At 47.8% G+C, this 19,313-nt stretch overlaps 1 protein-coding gene, 1 non-coding gene and 1 pseudogene across 2 annotated transcripts; 1 reads left to right on the forward strand and 2 right to left on the reverse strand.

Annotated features, from left to right (window-relative positions):
• On the forward strand, positions 1-2,741 carry LOC103242575 (zinc finger SWIM domain-containing protein 5-like; annotated as a pseudogene).
• A 1,924-nt stretch (positions 2,742-4,665) lies between these two features.
• Positions 4,666-7,825, reverse strand: LOC103242499 (CMT1A duplicated region transcript 15 protein-like protein). The gene is made up of 2 exons (XM_008010587.3): positions 5,504-7,825; positions 4,666-5,362 (listed from the first exon to the last, which is right to left on the reverse strand). The coding sequence occupies exons 1-2, from the start codon at positions 5,766-5,768 to the stop codon at positions 4,806-4,808; spliced, it is 822 nt and encodes a 273-aa protein (XP_008008778.3). The 5' UTR covers positions 5,769-7,825; the 3' UTR covers positions 4,666-4,805.
• Positions 7,826-15,485: 7,660 nt separating this feature from the next.
• Positions 15,486-15,702, reverse strand: LOC119620390 (small nucleolar RNA U3). Its single transcript, XR_005236921.2, has one exon. It is a non-coding gene; the product is annotated as a small nucleolar RNA U3 (small nucleolar RNA).
• Between the last annotated feature and the right edge of the window lie 3,611 nt (positions 15,703-19,313).

Here is a 19,313-nt window from a genome sequence, read left to right on the forward strand (position 1 = left end):
ATGAGCCACCGCGCCCGTCCAAGACTGGTGTTTCATTCCCAAGGCCACTCACTGTGGTTTGAGCATGTGCCACAGCCTATGCTCGGGTTGATGCCCCACATTCCCATGGTTATCCAAAAGAGGCCCTGAGACTCACAGTGGCCATTATTAATACTCTGAGCTTGCAGCAGCAGTGGCAACTGAAAATCTACAAGCATCAGAAGAAAGAGGTGTTGCGGAGAGGAACCACAACCATCACAAACCTGGAGGGCTGGGTGGGCCACCCCCTGGATCCATTGACTGCCTGTTTCTCACTTTGACTGAGGCCTGCCTCCTGAATGATGACGGCTGTCTAAATATGAATGAAAGCAGACCCCCTGTGTACCAACATGTACCTGTGGCTGTAGGCTCCCCAAACAGCAGTGAGTCCTACTTGTCATTGGCCCTGGAAGCTGCCTCCATGGGCTTGGGTCACAGAGGGTAATGCCTGAAGGCTCCTACCCACAGGACAAGGTGTGCAGTAATGAGGAGCAGCTCCTCGGCCAACTCCAAGAGCTGGAACTGGGTGAAGACTTAGTGCAAACACTCCAAAAATAGAGCATCTTGTTGCTGGAAGGGGGCCCTTTCAGCGATCTGGGAGAAGTCATCCACTGAGAGAGCATTTCCATGCATACTTCTGCCAGTATTTGTTCTCAGCTCTGCTGTCTCATGATCCAGACCCGGCCTATAAATTAGCCTTACGTGTCATAAGGTTACCTGTTTTAGAAAACTCAGGTTGTGCAGGCAACACATCCCTCCCTCACCTTGTGGTGTCTCTGGTGTCCAGCCGTTATCCTCCCTGGTTCCCGCTTGTACACTTGGAATCAAAGTGGTGGGAACTGGCCTCCACCATGCTGACTGCTGCCAAAGGAGACACTTTGAGGCTCTGAACAATTCCGGAAGCAATGCAGAGGCACATTTGTTCTTCCTCCCTCATCTTCGAACTGGCTGAAAATGCATTTAAGATTGCTACTCCCACTAACAGTAGTACTGACAGCACCCTGCTCAACGTGGCCCTGGAACCTGGGCTACAGGTGATGCGGATGACCTTATCAACCCTTAACTGGAGACCCCGAGAGATAGTACAATGCTTGGTGACCCGTGCTACAGAAGTGGGTATCTCCCACCTCCCTTTACCCCCAGGGGAAAGGAGTTTCTACACCCTACTCTTGGGACGGGACAACGAATCCATGGATCTCTCATATTCCTATTCTTGATGGCCTAAGAAAGGAGGGGGCTGCTGGTAGGAGAAGATGGCCTCTGTTCAGCCAGCCCAAGTTCTGTCCTCACTGCTTTAACCAACCATATGCTGACGTCAGCAGCACTTTGACCCTCACATGGGAGACACGTCTAAGAGAATGAATTTTCAGCTGCCAATACTCAAGTGCACCCTTGGGAGGTAGTGGGCCTGGTGGTTTTGTCCCCATCCCTGTCCATGCTTGTGGGAAACCCCAGACACCTTGGAGGATCATGACCCTTTCTAAAGCCCAAAGGCCCAGCACAAGATTCTACCCTGAGAGGCCCCAGTTCAGCTAGAACCCCTGGCAGATCCGCCACTCTGGCCCCGGGGCAAGCAAACCCCAGGCTCTACTGCTCCATCCTTGTGAGGGGCTAAGAGCACCTGCAGAAACCTTCAACCCTCTGACCTGGAGACAGAAGGGATAGGAAGAGACCCCAAGCAGGGTCTGGCCATCTGGGATGCTTCTCTTGCCCTGGTTTGCCTCAGATCATCTCAAGGTTGCTGAAGAGGAAGGAGAACTCATCTCTGCTGGCCAAGTTGGAACCCCACACAGTAATCTGAGCAGACCTGAATCAGGACCCAGATGGCCACGGCTGAGCTCAGGCACTGGCCTGACAGGTGTGTGGGCCCCAGTGAGCATCTTGCAGAGCTGGGACACACTCTTCACCCTTACTGAGGCTACTAGTATTGTAGCTGCCACAGCCGTATCCCACACCACTATCCTGCGCCTCAGTCTTAACTATCCACAGCAGGAGGAACTGGCTAGCTGTGCTTGCACACTGGCCTTGCAGCGTGCTATGAAGCATCCACAGAACTGTGCCCTGTCATCAGCCCTTACACTCTGAAAAAGACCACATTGCCTTTGAGGCCGCCTGCCAGATTGCCACTGAGGCTGCTGCCGGTGGCACGCCCCATTCCCAGCTGTTCCCCATTGCCTCCTACATGCACCTCTGTGGCTGCAGCTCCGCGCCTTCAAGCTGGCCTCATTGGCCATGAGCCATCTTAACCTGGCTCTTAACCAGGATACCCACACAGCCATCAATGATGTGCTCTGTGTTTGTGCCCTCAGCCACTGTCTGGGCAAGAATGAGCTGGCAGTTCTCATCCCCCTGGTGGTGAAGAGTGTGCACGTTGCCATGGTGCTTTCAGACATCCTGTGTGTGAGGTTGCATGGTGACTGCATTTGGCCTGGTGGGCATCCCAGGCCGCCGCAGCTCTGGAAAGCTCATCTCCACTGACAGAGCTCCATTGCACCAGTTGCTGATGCCACCATCAATGCTTACATCAACACCCCACACTACACCTAACATACATCAGCCATTGCCGGTATGGACAGTTCATTGGGTTTCTAAGCAAGGCTCGGGAGACCTTCCTGCTGCCCCAGGATGACTACCTGTAATTTGCCCAGTTCATCAACAATCTCAAACAGATCTACAAAGGCAAGAAAAAGCTGCTGCTGCTGCTTCAAGAGCCCTTTGGCTGAGAAAGCAGGTAGCTCACCGGCCCTGCAGGCTGGGTCCCCAGGAAGTATCAGGTCAGGTCAAAAACACTGAACCATTTGTCCTCCCTGAGTCTGGCTGAGGCCAAAGGACCACAGTTCTAAGGATGGGGAGAGTCCAACTCCAGTCGATATGCGTGTCTTGGCAAGCTTCTCACTACAGCCCACTGTTAATGGAGAAGCTGGGCCCTGCAGATCGACCAGAAACCCCACGATATGCCACCTTCTGCCCTGACGTCCTGCGTGGCCTGGGCATTGGCCCTGTCTCCCTTGGCAAACACAGAACACTGTTCTATCTCAGAGATTGCTGTACCAGAGAAACAGATGCATTTATGGTACTGTAAATACTATAGTATATGTGTAAAGTCATAAATATTTGTAATCCTGGTTCTGATTTGATGGGCCCTTGAGGTAGCTGTGGGTGGAGGATGTGCTTATTGTCTGAGGAGACTCACAACCATTTCTCAGGTTTCCCTTGCAGAGTGTTTGCCCTTCCTAGTGGGACAGTGGAGGTGCCAAGGAGAAAAATGGCCAGTTAGAAAAAAATCCCAAGACTAGTCTATGCAGAATCTCTCACCTGCAGACAGGGCATTAATAGCCCAGTGGTGGGTGAACAGCAGAGGCCAGGACTGGACTTAGACTTTTGCCTCACAAAGCTGTGAGGACTCTGAAGCTCCTCCCCTGCCTCACACAGCCTCGCCAGGAGTCTGCTGAGCACCTTTGAAACAAGTGCAGGGAAAAGATGAAGGTCGGGGAAGCTACTGAGCTCACAATATTAATCACCCTTGTGTCAGAGTGTGTGTATCTGTATGACTGAGTACACGTGTCTATGTGCATAGATAAATCTGCGCATGCCTGTCTGTATGTGCACATTATATGTTTATTTGTATGTGTGTCTGTTCTATGGCTGCGTACCTGTGTGGATATGTGCACACTGGACTGTGGGTCTCTGTGTGAGGATGTAACATTTGCATATATGTGAGGATGCATATCTATGTGTAACTGCTCTCATGTTTTGCATGTTTAGTGTGTGTGTATCTGGACACACATGAGCGCATGTGTAGAAATATGTGTCTGTTTGTATGCTTGCTCTCCATGCATCTGTATTTTTATATGTGTAACTGAGTGTATTTCTACATGTAGAGATGACTGCATGTTCATCTTTGAGGATGTGCATGAATGTGTCCTTTTTGCAAGATTTCTCTTCCCATTTGTCTTAAATCTCTCTCACCAGCTAAATGTTTGTTCCCCATCTCTGTGCCTCCTCTATTCATTCTCTCCCCAAACGAGCTTCTAAGGACCAGTCTCCCTCTGCAATCAGATTGGCTGCTTTCGCTGCACAGTTCTCTTCTCACCCCGTACTTGCTTTTTTCCCCCGCCTTTCTTTTCTCTCTCTCTCTCTCTTTTTTTTTTTTTTTTTTTTTTTGAGATACAGTCTCACTCTGTCGACCAGGCTGGAGTGCAGTGGTGCAATCTCAGCTCACTGCAAGCTCTGCCACCCGGATTTACGCCATTCTCCTGCCTCAGCCTCCAGAGTAGCTGGGACTACAGGCGCCCGCCACGATGCCCGGATAATTTTTTGTATTTTTAGTAGAGATGGGGTTTCACCGTGTTAGCTAGGATGGTCTCAATCTCGTGACCTTGTGATCCACCCGCCTCCGCCTCCTGAGGTGCTGGGATTACAGGCGTGAGCCACCGTGCCCGGCCGGTCAAGGCCTTCTAAAAGCCAAACCTGAAAGGTTTCCAGTAACAGTTGACTCGATGGTAATTCAATCACACAAACAAACACAACAAAAGACACAACTATCAGAGATTTTCAGGATCGCCTCAAAAACACCGTCTAACATTAGGGAGTTCAAAAAGGCGCGAAGTTTCATAAATCAAACTTTATTGAAATGTAGTTCCATCAACTTATAATTCTAATAGTATTAATAAATGCTAGGGCAGGTGGTGGCACGGAGATCCTGGGGCACAAGGACTGTCTTTAAAAGCTTTGCTTGCTGTACCCTTTGGAGCTGCCTCCTGGTCCCCTCACCCCCTGCCGGCCTTTTAAGAGCCCATCCTGGGCAGCACTTCAGGGGCAAACAGCCTGGATGCCCAGTTACAGACAGACATCCGTGCCCGGAAGAGGAGGCCGCCTCTGAGTGCAGGAGGAGCTGCTGGAATTCTTCCTCCCAGCCTCCTCTTCATGCTCTCCAGCACCTCCTGCACCCAGATAGACCCCACCAGCAGCAGGAGAGTAAACAGGCCCTGCAGCAGCAGGACTGCGGCTCTAATGAATGACAGAAGCCTCTCTCCAAACCCAGGCTCTCCGCCTCCATGTTTGCCACCGTGCCCAGGACTAGGGGCAGCATAGGAGCTGCTGGCTGGGGCCGTGCTGGTCACCCCCTCCCTGCTGCCTCTCTCTCTTGCCACATGTTCAACTTCAGGGCTAAGGCCAGTGGCTACAGCAGGTGCCGTGATTTCAGGCAGCTCCTCCTTGGGCTCGTCCTGGGCTGGAGCTCCCTCCACCTCCAGCGCTGTCTCTGGAGGGGACTCTTCCCATGCTGGCTCTGGCTCAACAGCTGGTGCTGGAAATGCTCCTATTTCTGCATATGGAATAAGAGCTGAAAAAGGAGAAAGGGTCACCAGCGTCAGTCACTTTCCACTGGAATTTCCAAACACAGAAACAACCTCCCTGAATTTAAAGGAGTTCCAGCCCCTAAACACCGACCCCGCAAAATCTTCCAGACTGCAGGCCACCTCACCATGTGCCTGTGCCTCCATGGGCTCCCGAATCTCCTCCTGGAGGAGGGCAGTGTGCAGATGCAGCCCCGATGGGATCTCTGGTGTGGCCTGGCCCGCTAGGGCCTGCCCCGGGCTGCCCTGTGGTACCTGGGTGCGCCTTCTTACAAAAGGCCACAGGCGTCTGGGGTGAGGGATGAGCCTTCTTCGGCATCGTCGGAAAAGGCTCTCACTCCCTCCATTCCTGAAGCAGCAACCTCTCGAAGTGGGGAAGCAACATGAGAACATCTTGCTCTCTCCAGCGTCTCCCACCAAGTGAGCTGGTTACTGGGCTGACTCTAGGATCTGGGCGCCTGGTTACCCGAGTTCTAAGTTCTGTTGGATGTGTCATCAAGGAAGTGAGGTCGCTTCTTTAAGGTTCCGTCCCCTTGGCCCCTTCCTTCCATAAGACCTCCTCAGGACTCCACTAGGCTGCTGACTGCTCACCCTCCCTCCAGGACAACTCCTTACCTAGACACTATTATGTCCACCCAGGGCCTGCTTGGACACCTGTGCCTGATGTTCACCGGGGGCCGGTTGTCCTCCTCAGGTCTGATGTCCACCTAGGGCCTGATGTCTGCCTTGGGCGTATGTCCCTCTTGGGGCCTTGTGTTCTCCTGGTGACTGTATCCAGCTGTGGCCTGATGGCCTACTGGGTCTTGTTGTTCACCTTGTGGTCTAATGCCCACCTGGGGCCTACGTATCTACCTAAGGCGTGGTGTCTGCCTGCGGCCAAATGTCCACGAGTGTGGTGTTCAACATGGGCCTGCTGTCCAACTAGGACCTCGTTGTTCATCTGGGGCCTGGTTGTCAACTTGGGGCCTGGTGTACACTTTGAGTCCAGGGTCCATCTGGGGCCTGATGTCTGCCTGGAGGACTGACGTCCTCCTGGGTGAGGTGGGAGCGTCTCTGGAGCTCAAGAGGTCAAGGCTACAGTGAGCTGTGATGCGCCACTGCCCTCCAGTCTGGGTGACAGTGAGACCCTGTCTCAAACAAGCAAAAAATCACACAAATTATATAGCTATACAAAAATATTTTCTTTCTTTTTTTTTTTTTGAGATGGAGTCTCGCTCTGTCCCCCAGGCTGGAGTGCATTGGCGCGATCTCGGCGCACTGCAAGCTCTACCTCCCAGGTTCACGCCATTCTCCTGCTATGCCACCAAGCCTGGCTAATTTTTTTTGTATTTTTAGTAGAGATGGGGTTTCACCATGTTAGCCAGGATGGTCTCGATCTCCTGATCTTGTGATCCACCCGCCTTGGCCTCCCAAAGTGTTGGGATTGCAGGCGTGAGTCACTGTGCCCGGTCCCGGCTAATTTCTTGTATTTTTAGTACAGATAGGGTTTCACTGTGTTAGCCAGGATGGTCTCGATCTCCTGACCTTGTGATCTATCCGCCTTGGCCTCCCAAAGTGCTGGGATTACAGGTGTGAGCCATCACACCCGACCTAAAAATTAACCGAAGATTTAAATGGAAGACGTCAAAATATAAAAATTCTAGAATAAAACCTAGGAAATACCATTCTTGACATTGGCCTTGCCAAAGAATTTTTGGCTAAGTCCCCAAAAGCAACTGCAATAAAACCAAAAATTGACAAGTGGGATCTAATTAAACTAAAGAGCTTCTGCACAGCAAAAGAAACTATCAGTGGAGTCAACAGACAACTTTCAGAATGAGAGAAAATATTTGCAAACTGTGTATCTAATATCCAGAATTGATAAAGAAAACTTAAATCAACAAGCAAAAACAAAACAAAACAAAACAAAACAAAAAAACACAAAAAACCCATTAACAAATGAGTAAAGAGCATGAACAGGCACTTCTCAAAAGAGGACATACAAGTGGCCAACAAACACAGAAACAATTCTGATCATCACTAACCACTAGAGAAATGCAAATCTAAACTTCATTGAGATACCATACCATCTCATACCAGTCAGAACGGCTACTATTAAAAAGTCAAAAAATAACAGCTGCTGGCGAGGCTGTGGAGCAAAGCGAACACTTATACACTATTGGGAGTGTAAATTAGTTCAGCCACTGTGGGAAGCAGTTTCGAGATTTCTCAAAGAACCTCAGAGTTACCATTCAACCTAGCAATCTTATTACTCGGTACGTACTCAAAGGAAAATTCTACCAAAAAGAGACATGCATTTGCATATTCATCACATTATTCACAATAGCAAAAATATGGAATCAACCTAGAGGCCCATCGATGGTGGAATGGATAAAGAAAATAAGGTAGATACACACCATGGAATACTACACAGCCATAAAAAAGACGGAAACCATATCCTCTGCAACAAGATGGACACTGCTGGAGGCCATTATTCTTTTTTTCTTTTTTTTTTTTTTTTTTGAGATAGAGTCTCACTCTGTCACCCAGGCTGGAATGCAGTGGTGTGATTTTGGCTCACTGCAAGCTCCGCCTTCCAGGTTTACTCCTGCCTCAGCCTCCCGAGTAGCTGGGACTACAGGCGCCCGCCACCACGTCTGGCTAATTTTTTTGTGTTTTTAAGTAGAGACAGGGTTTCACCAAGTTAGCCAGGATAGTCTCCATCTCCTGACCTCATGATCTGCCCGCCTCGGCCTCCCAAAGTGCTGGGATTACAGATGTGAGCCACCGTGCCTGGTGGAGGCCATCATTCTAAGTGACCAATGCAGGAACAGAAAACCTTACCATGCTTTCTCATTTATAAATGGGAGCTTAATAGTGAGTACATAGAGACACAAAGATAGGAACAATAAACACCGGGAACTCCAAAAGGGGTGAGGAAGGGCGGGGGGACAGGGCCTGAAAAGCTAACCATTAGGTACTATGCTCACTACCTGGGTGATGGGATCAACTGTACCCCAAACCTCAGCATCACACAATATACCACTGTAACAAACCTACACGTGTACCCCTTGAATCTAAAAGTTGTGTGTAGGGGGACGGGGGAGGAGAGAGGCAGAGAGAGAGGAAAAGACATAACCTACCATGGTGTACTTCGGTGAGGTAAAAGGAAAGTTATTTTAAGTAAAATGCACATGGCTACTGGTGTTTCAAAAAGACTATGAACCATCTGACTTTCACCAGTTTTTATTTATTTTTTTATTATTTTTTCTTATTTTTTTGGCTTCCTAATTCTGAGAGAACAAGCCTATGACAATCAGGTCTAGACACACAATATTTTGTGAAGAGTGTAAAGCAGACACATATTTACATTTGTAATTTTCTAGATGTAACGATGAATGAATATAACTCTTCAGGCAAAATGAGTTTTGGGTTTCCTCAAATGTAAAATGTTTTGCAAACTAATGCAGGATGTTCATAAAAACAAACCAAAAAATCACTCCAACAGGAAATACTATCCTTGTGATCATGACTGGAAACTTCGTGTCTTTTCCCTGCAACCTCATTATGACAAGGTTACATCAGAGAAGGCCACTCCTTCTGAAAATGTTAATCGCCTTTTCATATCCACTATAACAGCTGCCTCGGTCCATTTCTGTCAGGTGGGGGGCAGCACAGGTGCCATCAGGGGTGTCATTCTTGAATGACGGCTCTTTTTAACTGCTATCTTCAATTTCCCATTACCATTCCTATCTCCTTTACGCTAAACCTCCTGCAAGCAGCCGCCTCCCTCTGGCTTCTCATTCTTTCCCGTGTCCTCAGCAGCGTGGTTGATGGGGTGGGGGAGGCTGTAACCGAGGGACTTCCTTCATGGCACGGTCCAGTCTCGGAACGGGGTGGGGGCAGAGTGGACAGGGTAGCAGGAAGAACAAACAGGGCTCTCAGGCCAGTTTACGCTTTGGGAGCCTCTATTATTGGTCAGTAGCGTGACAGGTTTTTCTTTAGTTTTTTGGAGACAGGGTCTCCCTCCATCACCCAGACTGGAGTGCAGTGGTGCTATCACAGCTCACTGCAGCCTGAAACTCCTGGGCTCAAGCAATCCTCCCACCTCAGCCTCCCAGAGTGCTGGGATTCTTTTTCTTTTATAGCATAAACTGAAACGAAGGTTAAGGCAAAGATACAAGATGTATATACTCTGGGTAGATTCTGGTTTTAAGACATCTGACTGCTGATATGACAGAAACTCCCAGCCCTGCTAATTTACTATCTGGGCTAGGTCTTGGCTGAGGCTAGGTTTTTGTTTTATTCTTTTTGTTTGTTTGTTTGTTTGTTTGAAGACGGAGTCTCGCGTAGCCGCCCAAGCTGGAGTGCAGAGGTGTGATCTCCGCTCACTGCAACCTTCGCCCCCGGGGTTCAAGCGATTTTCCTGCCTCAGTTTCCCGAGTAGCTGGGATTACAGGCACGCACCACCACGCCCAGCTAATTTTTGTATTTTTAGTAGAGACAGGGGTTTCAGCATGTTGGCCAGGATGGTCTCAATCTCTTGACCTCCAAAAGTATAAACTTTGAGAGGCTCTCACAGTTTATACTTTGGGAGGCTCCCTAAGTATAAACTTACCTCAGATCCCTGTTGGCTCCACTTTTTCTTTTCCTCCCTTCCTCCCTTCCTTCCTTCCTTTTTCCTTCCTCCCTTCCTTCCTTCCTTTTTCCTTCCTTCCTTCCTTCCTTTTATTTCCCCACCCATCTCTCTTTCCAATTTTTTTTTTTTTTTTTTGAGACAGGGTCTTGCTCTGTCACCCAGGCTGGAGTGCAGTGACATGATCGCAGCTCACTGTAGCCTCGACCTCCCAGGCTCAGATGATCCTCCCACCTCAGCCTCCAGAGTAGCTAGGGATACAGGTGTGAGCTATTGTGCCCAGCCATTTTCTAGCTTTTCGTTAAGGTAACTGACAAAACTGCTTGATTATAAAATTGTGCTTATTATAAAATTTGTGCTGCTTTAAGCCACTAAATTTGTAGAAATTTGTTACAACAGCAGTAAGAAACTAACACAATAGACAAAAGGTTTCAATAAACACTTGAGCAAACAAGATGTGCAGACAGAAAACAGGACATGAAGAGATGCTCGATCTTATTAGTCATTAGGAAAATGCAAATTGAAACCAAAATGAGACACTACGACACTACATTGACTAGAATGAATAAAATTAAAATGACTGATCACACCAAGAGTTGGCAAAAATAAGGAGGAATTGGAACTCTCATACAACTGGTGTGAAGGCACATGGTACAATCCCTTTTAAAGATGGTTTGACAGTTCCTTAAAAAGCTACATTGGGAAACCCCGTCTCTACTAAAAATACAAAAAATTAGCTGGGTGTGGTGGCACGCGTCTGTAATCCCAGTTACTCAGGAGGCTGAGGCAGGAGAATTGCTTGAACCCAGGAGGCAGAGGTTGCAGTGAGCTGAGATCGCACCACTGCACTCTGGCTGGCTGACAGAGCAGAACTCTGTCTCAAAAAACAAAACAAAAAAGCGCGCATATGATCCAACCATTCCACTCCTAGTATTTACCCAAGAGTAAAGAAAGTTTATATCCTGCTGGGTGCGGTGGCTCATGCCTGTAATCCCAGTACTCTGGGAGGCTGAGGCAGGCAGATCACGAGGTCAGGAGATCGAGACCATCCTTACTAACACGGTGAAACCCCGTCTCTACTAAAAATACAAAAAAAATTAGCTGGGCATGGTGGCGGGCACCTGTAGTCCCAGCTACTCGGGAGGCTGAGACAGAAGAATGGTGTGAACCCGGGAGGCGGAGCTGGCAGTGAGCCGAGATCGGGCCACTGTAATCCAGCCTGGGTGACAGAGCAAGACTTCATCTCAAAAAAAAAAAAAAAAAAGTTTATATCCAAAGACATGCATATAAATTTCCATAACAGCTTTATTGGTAATAGCCAAAACCCAGAAACAACATAAATCCAACAGGTAAAGTTGGATAAACAAATTAGGATATAGCCAAAACAATTGACTATAATAATGATTATTACTATAGTTATGTATTTTTACTTCTATACCTTTTGGGGTACAAGTGGTTTTTGGTTACGTGGACGAGTTGAATAGTGGTGGAGTCTGAGATTTTAGTGCAACTGTCACCCAAGGATTGTGCATTGCACCCAATATGTAGTTTTTCATGTTTCACCCTCCTCCCACCCTCCCCCATCTGAGTCTCCAATGTCCATTATAACACTCTGTATGCCTTTGCACACCCCTAGCCTACCTTCCACTTATAAAGGAGAATATATGATATTTAGTTTTCCACTCCTGAGCTACTTCACTTAGACAATGGCCTCCAGTTCCAGCCAAGTTGCTGCAAAAAAACATTATTTCATCCTGGGCGTGGTGGCTCACACCTGTAATCCCAGCACTTTGGGAGGCTGAGATGGGTGCATCACCTGAGGTCAGGAGTTTGAGACCAGCCTGACCAATACAGTGAAACCCTGTCTCTACTAAAAATACAAAAATTAGCTGGGCGTGGTGGCGTGCGCCTGTAGTCCCAGCTACTCGGGAGGCCGAGATAGAAGAATTGCTTCAACCCAGGCAGAGGTTGCAGTGACCCGAGATCGCGTCCCTGCACTCAGCCTGGGCGACAGAGCAAGACTCCGTCTCAAAACAAAAACAAACAGAAGACAAAAAAACTCCCTATTATTTCATTCTTTTTTATGGCTGAGTAGTATTCCATGGTGTGTTTATACCATGTTTTCTTTATTGAAGATGACGATGAACATTGATTTATTGAAAATCAATTGATGGGCACTTAGATTGGTTCCTTATCTTTGCAATTGTGAATTGTGCTGTGATAAACATAGGCATGCAGGGTTCTTTCTGATATAACAACTTACTTTCCATTGGGCAGATAACCAGTAGTGGGATTGCTGGATTGAATGGTAGATCTACCTTTAGTTCTTTGAGAAATCTCCATACTGTTTTCCATAGAGGAATATTATTTAGCAATGAAAGCAATGAACTACTGATACACGCTACAACATAGCTGAATCTCAAAATATGCTGAATGAAAGCAGACAAAAGGGCAGGTGTGGGGGCTCATGCCTATAATCCAGGACTTTAGGAGGCCGAGGCGGACAGATCGCTTGAGGTTAGGAGCTCAAGATCAGCCTGACCAACATGGTGAAACCCTATCTCTACTAAAAATACAAAAAATTAGCCGGGTGTGGTGGTGCACGCCTGTAATCCCAGCTACTCAGGAGGCTGAGGCAGGAGAATCGCTTGAACCCAGGAGGCGGAGGTTGTAGTGAGCTAAGATTGCACCACTGCACTCCAGCCTGGGCAACCGAGCAAGACTGAATCTCAAGAAAAAAAAAAAAAAAAAAAAAAAGAAGAGGCCGAGCATGATGCCTCACGCCTGTAATCCCAGGACTTTGGAGGCCGAGGTGGGTGGATCACGTGTGATCAGGTGTTCGAGACCAGCCTGGCCAACATGGGGAAACCGTCTTCACTAAACATACAAAAATTAGCTGGGTGTGGTGTGCAAGCCTATAGTCCCAGTTACTTGGGGGGCTGAGGCAGGAGAATCGCTTGAACCTGGGAGGCGGAGGTTGCAGTGGGCTGAGATCATGCCACTATACTCCAGACTGGGTGACAGAGTGAGACTCTGTCTCAGAAAAAAAAAAAAAAAAAAACCACAGACAAAAAAGAGGACATACGGTATGATTCCCTTGGCATAAAATTACAGAAAATATAACTCATATACAGTGACAGAGTGCAGATAGTAGCCTCCTGGGAATGGGGTGTAGGGAAAAGAGCAGAGGGAGGAATTACAAAAGAGCATGAGGAAACTTGGGGACGATGTATATGCTCATTATCTTACTGGTGCTGATTGTTTCGTGGGTGATAAAAATGTCAGAACTTATCAGACTGTACATTGTAAATATGCAGTTTATTATATATCAACTATACCCCAGTCAAGTGTTTTTTAATTTAAAAAATAAATGGGCAAAAGGTGTGACAGACATTCACCAAAGAAATACAGATGGCAAGGCCTGGCATCGTGGTTCATGCCTGTAATCCCAGCACTTTGGGAGGCTGAGGCGGGCAGATCACGAGGTCAGGAGTTCAAGACCAGTCTGGCCCACATGGTGAAACCCCTTCTCTATTAAAAATACAAAAATTAGCCATGTGTGGTGGTGGGCACCTGTAATCCCAGCTACTCAGGAGGCTGAGGCTCAAGGATTGCTTGAACCTGGGAGGCAGAGGTTACAGAGCTGAGATCATGCCATTGCACTCCAGCCTGGGCGACAGAGGGAGACTCCATCTCAAAGAAAAAAAAAGGTAAAAGTACATTTTATGTCTATTTTATAACTTCCTCCCTAAAAAAATGTTAAGAGTCAAGATCTCACTCTGTCTCCCAGGCTGGGGTGCAGTGGGGCGATCAAAACTATCAGCCTGTTCACCCTGCCGCGTAGCTGGGACTACAGATGGTGCCACCATGCCCCGTTCATTTTTTATTTTTTATTTTTTTTCCCTTTGGTAGAGATGGGATTCAGCTATACTGCCTAGGCTGGTCTCGAACTCACAGAGTGAGACTCCGTTTCAAAAAAAAAAAAGGAAAACGCTAATTTAAGATTTTATTTTACAGCTAGGTGTCGTGGCCTCATGCCAGTAATCCCAGCACTTTGGGAGGCCTGGCCAATACGGCGAAACTCTGTCTCTACTAAAAATACAAAAATCAGCTGGGTGTGGTGGCGGGCTCCCCTAATCCCAGCTACTCGGGAGCCTTAAGCAGGAGAATCATTTGAACCCAGGATGGTGGAGGTTGAAGTGAGCCAAGATCGAGCTACTGCACTCCAGCCTGGGAGCAAGACTCCCGTCTCAAAAAAAAAAAAAAAAAAAAAAAAAAAAAAAAAAAAAAAATTTTTTTACTAAAGAAACATAAAAGAAATAAGCAGCCGGGCGCGGTGGCTCAAGCCTGTAATCCCAGCACTTTGGGAGGCCGAGACGGGCGGATCACGAGGTCAGGAGATCGAGACCATCCTGGCTAACACGGTGAAACCCCGTCTCTACTAAAAAATACAAAAAAAACTAGCCGGGCGAGATGGCGGGCGCCTGTAGTCCCAGCTACTCGGGAGGCTGAGGCAGGAGAATGGCGTAAACCCAGGAGGCGGAGCTTGCAGTGAGCTGAGATCCGGCCACTGCACTCCAGCCTGGGCGACAGAGCAAGACTCCGTCTCAAAAAAAAAAAAAAAAAAAAAAAGAAATAAGCATAGCACCCAAGATTAATTAGGAGAATACTAAATTGCTTTCCTTTGTAACAGGCATGTGCGACCACGCCCAGGGAATTTTATATTTTTATTAGAGACAGGGTTTCTCCATGTTTGCCAGGCTGGTCTCGAACACCTCGGCCTCCTAAAGTGCTGGGATTACAGGCGTGAGCCACTGCGCCCTGCCGAGAGTCTATTCCAGCTGCTAGAAGGCACCTGAGGCTGGGCGTGGTGGGTCACGCCTGTAATCCTAGCACTTTGGAAGGCCAATCCCTTGAGCTCACGAGCTTGAGATCAGCCTGGGCAATATGGTAAGACCCTGTCTCTAAAAAAATAAGACCGGGCACAGCGGTTCACGCCTGCAATCCCAGCACTTTTGGAGGCTGAGGCGGGCGGATCCCCTGAGGTCAGAAGTTCGAGACCAACCTGGCTAACACGGTGACACCCTGTTTGTACAAAAAAAAAAAAAAAAAAAAAAAAAAAGCCTGGCGTGGCGTGTGCCTCGGGAGGACTTAGACAGGAGAATCGCCTGAGCCCGGGACACGGACATTGCTACGTTAGACACAACAGACCCCGAGACCCCGTCCGGGGGTGGGGTGACGGGCGTGAAACGACGTTAAAAGAGGCAGCGGGAAGGCGAGAAAAGGCGCAAGGCGAGAAAAAGCAGACAACAGAAGCGTACCGCAAAATCCTCTCCGCTCATAAAACTGAAAAAGCACCCGCACCAAACACACAATCTATCTCATATGAAATGGGAAAAAACACGTTCTTTACAGCATCAGAAAAACTTAAAAAAACACACAAACACCAAATAAATATTACTTTACTGCCTATCATTACCCAACCAAGAAAGAAAACCACTCAGACGGTGTTCTTCCCCTCTTTCTCCCCAAAATGGAGAGAAGAACGATCATCAACGGCAAATGGCGGTTGCAATAAAACAACCCCAAACGCCGGCTTCACGCTCAGAAAAGAACACTACGTCTCCTCCTCGTGGTTTATCGGTGCTCTACACGTTCAGAGAAACTTCTCTAGTAACAAACTATAGAAATGATCCCTGAAAGTATAGTCTTACCGTCCAACTGGCAGCCTCTGCTGGGTCTACATCTGCTGCTAACTTTTAACTGATGGCGAGATACTTTCGCTATTTCCGATGCCATTAGGAAACAAATAGAAAAATAATTTGCCAACAAACATCTTTTGGAATATTATCACTTGAGAAATTTTAACGTTTTAGGCGGAAATGTGATTTTAAAAAATTGTTTTAAGAAGTTTAAAAACAGGCATGCTTAATTAGCATAATACCGAATGACAGCCAATCACAGCCTGAATTTTTAAAGCGGGAAGTGTGTGCTCCTGGTGTGCTGCGGCCGCCTGTAATCCGGTAATCCCAGCGTAATGAAAGCCCACACTGAGGCCCAGTCGGGAAGATCCTTTGTTCTGTGAGTTCGAGATCAGCCTAGGCAATCTAGCCTAGGCATCTCGTCTCTACCAAGGGAAAAAAGGAAAAAATAAATAAAAAATGAGCTGAGTGTGGTGGCACCGCCTACAGTCCCAGCTACTCCGGAGGCTGAAGCGAGATGATTGCTTGAGCTAGGGAAGCTGGCTGAGTCCGAAACTGCAGTGCACTTTGACAGACAAGAGAGAGATCTTGATTCTTTTTGTTTGTTTGTTTGTTTTTTGGTTTTTTTTGAGACAGAGTCTCGCTCTGTTGCCCAGGCTGGAGTGCAGTGGCGCGATCTCGGCTCACTGCAAGCTCCGCCTCCCGGGTTCACGCCATTCTCCTGCCTCAGCCTCCCCAGTAGCTGGGACTACAGGCGCCCACCACCGCGTCTGGCTAATTTTTTGTATTTTTAGTAGAGACAGGGTTTCACAGTGTTAGCCAGGATGGTCTTGATCTCCTGACCTCGTGATCCGCCCGCCTCCGTCTCCCAAAGTGCTGGGATTACAGGCGTGAGTCACCGCGCCCGACGAGATCTTGACTCTTAAAATCATTTTTTTAGGGGGGATGGTACAAAAGAGACATAAAATGTACTTTTTTTTTTTTTTTTTTTTTTGAGATGCAGTCTCGCTCTGTCGCCCAGGCTACAGTTTGCAGTGGTGCGATCTCGGCTCACTGCAACCTCCAACTCCCAGGTTCAAGCAATTCTCCTGCCTCAGCCTCCCGAGTAGGTGGGACTACAGATGTGCACCGCCACGCCTTGCTAATTTTTGTATTTTTAATAGAGACGGGGCTTCACTATGTTAGCCAGGATGGTTTCTACCTGTTGACCTCGTGATCTGCCCGCCTTGGCCTCCCAAAGTGCTGGGATTACAGGCTTGAGCCACCATGCCCGGCAAAGTGTATCATTTTAACCATTTTTCACATATACAATTCAGTGGCATTAAGTACATTCATGTAGCCAATGGCATGTAACCATCACCATTGTTTATCTCCAGAACTTTTTCGACATCCCAAACTGAAACTCTACCCATAAAACAAACTTCCCTTTCCTCCCTCTGCCCAGACCCTTGTAAGCACTATTGTACTTTCCGTCTCTATGAATTTGATTCTTGTAGGTATCTCTATAAGTGGAAACATGCAATATTGTCCTTTTGTATCTGGCTTATTTCACTTAGAATTATGTTTTCAGGCCGGATGCAGTGGCTCACGCTTATAATCCCAGCACTTTGGGAGGCCGAGGTGGGCAGATCATCTGAGGCTGGCAGTTGGAGACTAGCCTGACCACCATGGAGAAACTCTGTCTCTACTAAAAATAAAAAATTAGCCGGGCATGGTGGCGCATGTCTGTAATCGCAGTTACTTGGGAGGCGGAGGCAGGAGAATCGCTTAAACCCGGGAGGCAGAGGTTTGTGGTGAGCCGAGATTGTGCCATTGCACTCCAGCCTGGGCAACAAGAACAAAACTCCATCTCAAAAAACAAAAAAAAAGAGCAGAAATTATGGTTTCAAAGTTCATGTTGTAACATGTTGCAGAATTTCACTCCTTTTTCAGGCTGGAGTGCAATGATTCATGACAGCTCACTGCAGCCTTGACCTCCAATGCTCAGGTGATCCTCCCATATCAGCCTCCTGAGTAGCTGGGAATACAGACACATGCCATCACAACTGGCTAATTTTGTTTTTTTTGGTTTTTCTTTTTTGTTTTGTAGGGAGAGGATTTCACCACATTGCCCAGGCTGGTCTTGAACTTCTGGGCTCAAGGGAACCACCCACCTAGGCCTCTCAAAGTGGTGGGACTACAGGCGTGAGCCACCACACTCAGCTGTTTTCTTTTTTTCTTTTTCTTTTTTTTGAGATGGAGTCTCACTCTGTCACCAGGCTGGAGTGCAGTGGCATGATCTTGGCTCACTGCAACCTCCGCCTCCACGGTTCAGGTGATTCTCCTGCCTCAGCCTGCCTGAGCTGGGACTACAGGTGCGCGCCACCACGCCCAGCTAATTTTTGTATTTTTAATAGAGATGGGTTTTCACCATGTTGGCCAGGCTTGTCTCGAACTTCTGACCTCAGGTGATCCGCCCACCTCAGCCTCCCAACGTGCTGGGATTATAGGCATGAGCCACTGCGCCCGACTCCAGCTGTTTTCTTAATTACATTTTTGAATTGTTCCATAATTGGACCTGGTGCGGTGGCTCAGGTCTATAATCCTAGCACGTTGGGAGGCTGAGGTGGGCGGATCACCTGAGGTCAGGAGTTTGAGACCAGCCTGGTCAGTATGATGAAATCCCATCTCTACTAAAAATACAAAATATAAAAATTACCCGTGCTTGGTGGTGGGTGCCTGTAATCCCAGCTACCTGGGAGGCTGAGGCAGGAGAATCTGTACTCCAGCCTGGGCAACAAAAGCAAAACTCTTCAAAAAATAAATAAATAAATAAATAAATAATAAGAAAACCCTCGGCCGGGCGCGGTGGCTCAAGCCTGTAATCCCAGCACTCTGGGAGGCCGAGGCGGGCGGATCACGAGGTCAGGAGATCGAGACCATCCTGGCTAACACGGTGAAACCCCGTCTCTACTAAAAAAAATACAAAAAACTAGCCGGGCGAGGTGGCGGGTGCCTGTAGTCCCAGCTACTCGGGAGGCTGAGGCAGGAGAATGGCGTAAACCTGGGAGGCGGAGCTTGCAGTGAGCTGAGATCCGGCCACTGCACTCTAGCCCGTGCCACAGAGCGAGACTCGGTCTCAAAAAAAAAAAAAAAAAAAAGAAAACCCTCAACTGGTTTTGGTGAGTTGATCTTGTGTTCTGAAACTTTGCTGAATTTGCTTATTAGCTCTAGTAATTTTTGTATGTGTGTTATTTGGGATTTTCTATATTTATAGAGATAGTTTTGTTTCTTCTTTCCCAATTTGGTGCCTCTTATTGCTTTTTCTTACCTAAAGGCTTTGGCTACAACTTCTAGTAAGATGTTGACTAGCAGTGGTAAAAGTGAACCTCTGTGTCTTGTTCCTGATCTAAGGGGGCATATGATGATAACTATGGGTTTTTCGCAAATACCTTTTATTTTACTTATTTATTTTTTTCTTTTGAGACGGAGTTTCGCTCCTGTTGCCCAGGCTGGAGTGCAATGGCACCATCTCGGCTCACCGCAACCTCTGCCTCCTGGGTTCAGGCGATTCTCCTACCTCAGCCTCCCGAGTAGCTTGGATTACGGGCATGTGCCACCATGCCTGGCTAATTTTGTATT

Source organism: Chlorocebus sabaeus, chromosome 16, assembly GCF_047675955.1.
Source record: "Chlorocebus sabaeus isolate Y175 chromosome 16, mChlSab1.0.hap1, whole genome shotgun sequence".
Taxonomy (NCBI): Eukaryota; Metazoa; Chordata; class Mammalia; order Primates; family Cercopithecidae; genus Chlorocebus; species Chlorocebus sabaeus.